At 46.7% G+C, this 5,270-nt stretch overlaps 1 protein-coding gene across 1 annotated transcript; it reads right to left on the reverse strand.

The window, feature by feature from the left end:
* Positions 1–823: 823 nt before the first annotated feature.
* Positions 824–4,913, reverse strand: LOC112077672 (chromobox protein homolog 2). Its single transcript, XM_024144155.2, has 5 exons — positions 4,331–4,913; positions 4,202–4,245; positions 3,454–3,519; positions 3,020–3,089; positions 824–2,807 (listed from the first exon to the last, which is right to left on the reverse strand). Exons 1-5 carry the CDS (start codon positions 4,490–4,492, stop codon positions 1,137–1,139), a joined length of 2,013 nt encoding a protein of 670 aa, XP_023999923.1. The 5' UTR covers positions 4,493–4,913; the 3' UTR covers positions 824–1,136.
* Positions 4,914–5,270: the final 357 nt, after the last annotated feature.

Consider the following 5,270-nt stretch of genomic DNA (forward strand, 5'->3'; position numbering starts at 1 on the left):
GCGTTTTGGTATGGTTAAGCACCCACTTTTACAAGTACTCACGGTTTATTTCAATACCTTAGAAATGGCAGGAGGCACACAGGCTACGAGTTTCTGAAGCTGTGAAGCTATAATAAGCACCAGAGTTACAGATACATATTCATATCAACAGGAGAGAAACATATGTACAAATATAAATTAAATAAAAACACTTCTCCACCTCCTATGATGCTCTTACTATCAATGACTGTGATTGTATTCAATTCAAATGTTCTTCGCCACAGGTAGGTAGGTAGGGATAACACTGGAAGATAACTGTAAAAAAAAATGTCATGCCTGCTTGAGATGAGTAGGTATGTTTCAGTCTAATATAATTGGCTTAAAATATTACAATAACATACTGTAGTGCAAGAGAAATACTGACTGACAGAAGACAATTTAACAGATTTTAAAAATACACAATTCACATTCATGACTCTTTTGGTCCAAAGAGAATACAAAGTAAGATGGGATATGCTGGCATAGCTATACAGACAGCTATGTCTTCACAAAAGTCTTCAATTGACGAGGGTCCAATACCAAAACATTCTCTTTCCCCTATCCCTTGTTGACTCCCCCTCGCAGATCTAAAAAGACTGGATATGTATAAGAAAAAATATGCTGAAAAGTGAAGGACCTAGGCGAAAGGGTTGAAGGCAGAAATGGAACCAGGCCCAAGCCTACTTGACTGTTATGTCTCAGATCCAATCTTTGCAAATCTTCAAAGGGGCAATCAATGGGCTAAAGGGACCAGGTATGGGTTTGGAATCAAGCCTAATGTTATGTTGTATCTTATTATTCCAGGTATGGGTTGCCCTTAGGCACAGATACAGGATCAGCTTAGTGAGTTTAAGCTCCCTCCAGATTCTTACCTTGAAGAGACATTTCACTCATCAATAAAATGTCAGATGTTTTCAGACCTCTAAAGTCTAATGAAACCGCGTCACATAATATAGCTTGTGTAGATCCAGCTATAGTGGGTTTTATCTTGACATTAGACTACTTTAGAGGTCTGAAAATGTCTGTAAAACTTTGATTTAAAAGCGTAATGTCCCTTTAACCATTGGGAGGGGAAATGGGCTGTGTCTATGGGCGTCCTGTACATACACGGACAGGCTTTAGTGATTGCGGACGTTGAAGAACCCCACGCTGGTCGGCGACTCCTTCACTGTTACCGTGACGAAGTTGGCGGTGACATCCGTGACGAACACGTGCTCTAGAAGGCTCCGCGCCGGCCGCCAGTCCGTCTCCGTTTCCATCTCCATAGAGACAAGGCGGGCCCTGTTGTTGTTGTCGGGATAGGGGGAGGAGTCACACTCTTCTGATTCGCTGCTGCTGGTGTCATCTGAGTCACCCGTGCTGAGCTCGTTAAGGGTCCGGGAGTTGTCACCGCTCCGGGAGTTCCGCTCATTAACGGTAAGGCTCTGTCCTGACTTCCTGTCCTCCTGTCTCCCCCCGTTAGCTCTGCCTCTGCGGGCCGTGGACACGCCTCCCTGTGCCTGTACACTCCCCCCTTTCTCCACCCTTCCATTCCCCCTCCCTACACCCCCTGGTCCCTTGTTGTCCATCTCTCTCTCCGTCTCTACCCCAGTGTCCTTCCCTCTCTCCCCCCTCTCCACTCTGGCTGGTGGCACGCTTCCAGAGTGCAGTGCCCCTCCCCCTAACCCTCCCGAGACCAGGCCCTGGTTCAGCCCAGACGTGGTGTGTGTCTCTTTAATGCTTCCCCCTGCTCTTTTTCCTGCCGGGCTGGCACTGCTTCTCAGGCTCAACCTCGAAACTGCAACTCCAGTAGTGCCGGAGGTTCCATTTCCGTGGAGACCATTGCAGGGCGCAATTTTTTTAACGCTCTGCAGGTTGAGAGCTCGGAGGCTGAGGGCCTGACTGATGCGGTCTCTGGCCGAGGGAGGGGTAGAGGAGGGGGGCTTGGCTCCCTGCTGCTGAACCACCATCCCTGCCTGACCTCCTAGGCCCTCCTGCTGCCTCCTCTGCCCAGCTGGGAAGCGCTGAGCTGGGCTACATGCTGTTGGAGAGCCCCCGCACCCACTGGAGGTCTTGGAGCTGTGGAGACAGAGTGATGTGGATGTAGACACCCCTGGTTTTAGAGAGGAAGCCACCTTGAGCCCTTCTGCTCTGCCATTGCTGCTGCCGGCGTCGGAGACAGAGAGGGAGCGCTTCAGATCTGACCAGCCCTTACTGTAAGACGGGAGAGGTCTGCTGAGAGAGGAAGAGGAGGATGGAGAGGATGGGGTGGGGGTGTTGGTCGACATGGAGCGACCTGACCAAATGGAGTTCAGCGGCCCAGGTTTGGAGACCCCTGCCTGGTAGAAGGCCCCTCCAGCAGCCACCTGGTGTGCCACCTCGTCTCTGGAGCCCCGGCTGGAGCTCAGGCCAGTGTAGGTGAAACTGGCTGGCTGTAGAGGCTTCTTCACCCCCCCTCGGGGTTCCTCTTTGAAGGGCTCGCGGGGGGGCCTGAGGACCTGGTGGTGGCGAGAAGGAGAAGGGGGCGGGAGGGGCGGCCGGGTCTTTGCCTGTCTCAAAGCCCTCAGCTCGGGGAGCAGCGGTTTCCTCCCGCGCTTTTTCCGGATGGGCTCCTGATTGGCCACCACAATATGGGGCCTCGTCTGGAGGACAGGCTGGAGGTTGAGGTTGCGGCGCCGAGGACCTGGTTTGGCCTTCTTCCCGTGGTCTTCATCTTCCTCTTCTGAGGAAGAGGCAGAGGGAGAGGAGGACAGGCCGGATGAAGAGGATGAGGAGGACCGGTCGGATTTGGTTTCAGTTGGCTCTGGTTCCTAAAGACGGAGAGAGAGAGGAAGGTTTTTATATTCATCATTCAAACAAACAAATGGATTGCTGCTACTGTTGTAAATATAATGGCTCAATCATTGAGAAGACATTACAAGTATAATTAACATGACTAAAGGAAGTGAATTTGCTGCATTTGTTGTAGTGAGTCGTGACTAAATCTTATATGTTTCAATAGCAGCAACAGTGTGACGATTACCAGAATTTTCCGTGGACGTCCCCTTGGCCTCTTCCCTCTCTTACGGAAGAGTAGCTCTCTCTCTTGCGCTCTGTAGAAATCACACACACACACACACACACACACACACACACACACACACACACAGACACACACACACACACACACACACACACACACACACACACACACGGAGTCAGATACAGTCACTGACAATGTTCTGCCCTCTTTAAAAATGCATCCTTCCTTACTTGAAGGAACTACAGATCTAATAACTGGATAAGTGAACATTTAATTTAACCAATTTGGTTAAGTCAGATATAAGTGATTGCTTCAAGGATTGGAAGAAGGATGTATTTGACCAGGGCAATTCTAATACACCATGTAGCTACATTAATTATGAAGGGGTTCTTGTCAAACCACTGAACCACTGTAGTATGATATCAATAACACACCTCTTGTGGAAGGCAGCCAGTAATCTGGGGTCCAGGATATTCTCTTCAGGCTCCCAACTGTTATGTCTGTAAAGAAAACCCGATATTATTWTTTTTTTTAACAGTTTATTAGAGCACAGTAGAGAGACATTACACATATAATGTCAAACCATGAATTCTCTGTTCAGGTGGATCTAGTTTAAATCGCCTTTTTCAGATACAATGTCAGATATAGTCGCATCATATAAAAAAAACAAAAAACAGAATTCACGTTGTGTCTAAATAAAATATTAAGACTATTTGCTGAATAATAGCAAATATTGAGAGAGTAGCTGTTCATTGTTTAGGGCTAGCGTATATTTAAATGGCTGAAACTGGAGCTCGGAGATTTACATTCAGCTACATCAAAGATGGTTTAGTATGGAAACATTATTGGTAAACTAGCACGACCAAAGCACGGCTGCATGCAAATAGTGGGCGTTCCATATTTCCGCTGCTACAGTTCGCTACCGTAGTAGGGTGATGCCTGCTCACGTTACTGGATACCGATTTGGCATCGTAACATAAACTGCTCGGGCTAAAGAAAATAAAGCAAGGCACAGAAACGGCGAACACCATCGTCTTTCTTCCATGCATCACGCAGTCTATCCAAAAACACGGGAATATTCTCCGATTGTAAATATTACGGATGTGAAAGAAATCCGGGGCTCAAGGGATATATTGTTGTCATTGTTTAGCTCAGCCAGCTGCTTGCTAAATAGCTACTCACTTGGACGACCACCCTCTCCACTTCACCAAATACTCAAACTTCCCCTGCAAAGGAGAAGATTGGGACAGAGTTAAACGATTGAACAGGGTCTCATGTTTTCAAATTATGATAAGATACGTTATTTCATACCTTTCGCGGACGTTTGTTGAGGATGCATTCGGCGTCAAATACGTGCCCTACAGTTACCCCCTCCATTGCTACAGCCCCTCTCTCCTTTTTTACGAAAGGAAAAGCGGAACAGGGAGAAAATATTGCCCTCCAGCGGCATCCGTAGTTCAGGCACCCTTGCATCCGATACGTCACTTTCACTTTTTCATTCTAGCGCGCCTGTATAGCTTTTTGTTTGACCTTTATGTAAAGTATTCACTGTATAAAGAGGTTTTAAGAGCCTCGTTATTACAGTGTTACAATTCTTATCCGATATTTGCTAGGCTCCATAAAAGGCAAATACTTAGAACATGTATAACTTGACAATAAGTTATTATTCGACCATTAAACTTGAGTATTACATTTCACATGCAAGATATTTGTATAAATAAAATATATAAAATATTTCAGCACACTTGTCAGAATTTCACAGTGATCAAAGTTATTATGTACATTTTAGAGCGACTTACAGTTAGTTGATTTAGGTAGCTGGGTAAGACAACCACAAATGTTAACTCAGTCATAGTAATTTAAAAAATTCTCAATAAAACTCGTTTTTCCCCCTAGGTTTTATAGGCATCTGTTCGGCCCCTCCATTTGATGGGCCAGCCCCATGATTGGTCCTTTCAAACTTTGGTCGCTTGCCAGTACTCTCTGATTCGCTCTACGCAGAGATGTCTGAAGCTACCTGTATCTCCCTAGCGAGTCCCGATAGGCCGATGAAGCCATGTGAGAGGTCCTCCACCATCCTCAGTGTCACTGGTTGGCCGATATCGTGCAGTTTCTTGGCGAACATCACAGAGTCATCCAACAACGTATCCCCTGCAGAGGCCTGTGGGAACTGACAGGGGAGTAAGAATGACAGAAAACTCTGAGAGATTTAAGTGGAAAGACCATCAATAGTGGAGAGTGTTAGAAAGAC

Source organism: Salvelinus sp. IW2-2015, unplaced genomic scaffold, assembly GCF_002910315.2.
Source record: "Salvelinus sp. IW2-2015 unplaced genomic scaffold, ASM291031v2 Un_scaffold4817, whole genome shotgun sequence".
In the NCBI taxonomy this organism is placed as follows: Eukaryota; Metazoa; Chordata; class Actinopteri; order Salmoniformes; family Salmonidae; genus Salvelinus; species Salvelinus sp. IW2-2015.

What these genes read in the sequence shown, in the direction of transcription:
- LOC112077672 (XM_024144155.2), bottom strand. Translation starts at nt 4,492, where the DNA reads ATGCAAGGGTGCCTGAACTACGGATGCCGCTGGAGGGCAATATTTTCT. An exon ending in TCAACAAACGTCCGCGAAAG is followed by an intron (nt 4,246 to 4,330) that starts GTATGAAATAAC and finishes TCTCCTTTGCAG; the next exon opens with GGGAAGTTTGAGTATTTGGT. An exon ending in CTGGCTGCCTTCCACAAGAG is followed by an intron (nt 3,090 to 3,453) that starts GTGTGTTATTGA and finishes TGATTTCTACAG; the next exon opens with AGCGCAAGAGAGAGAGCTAC.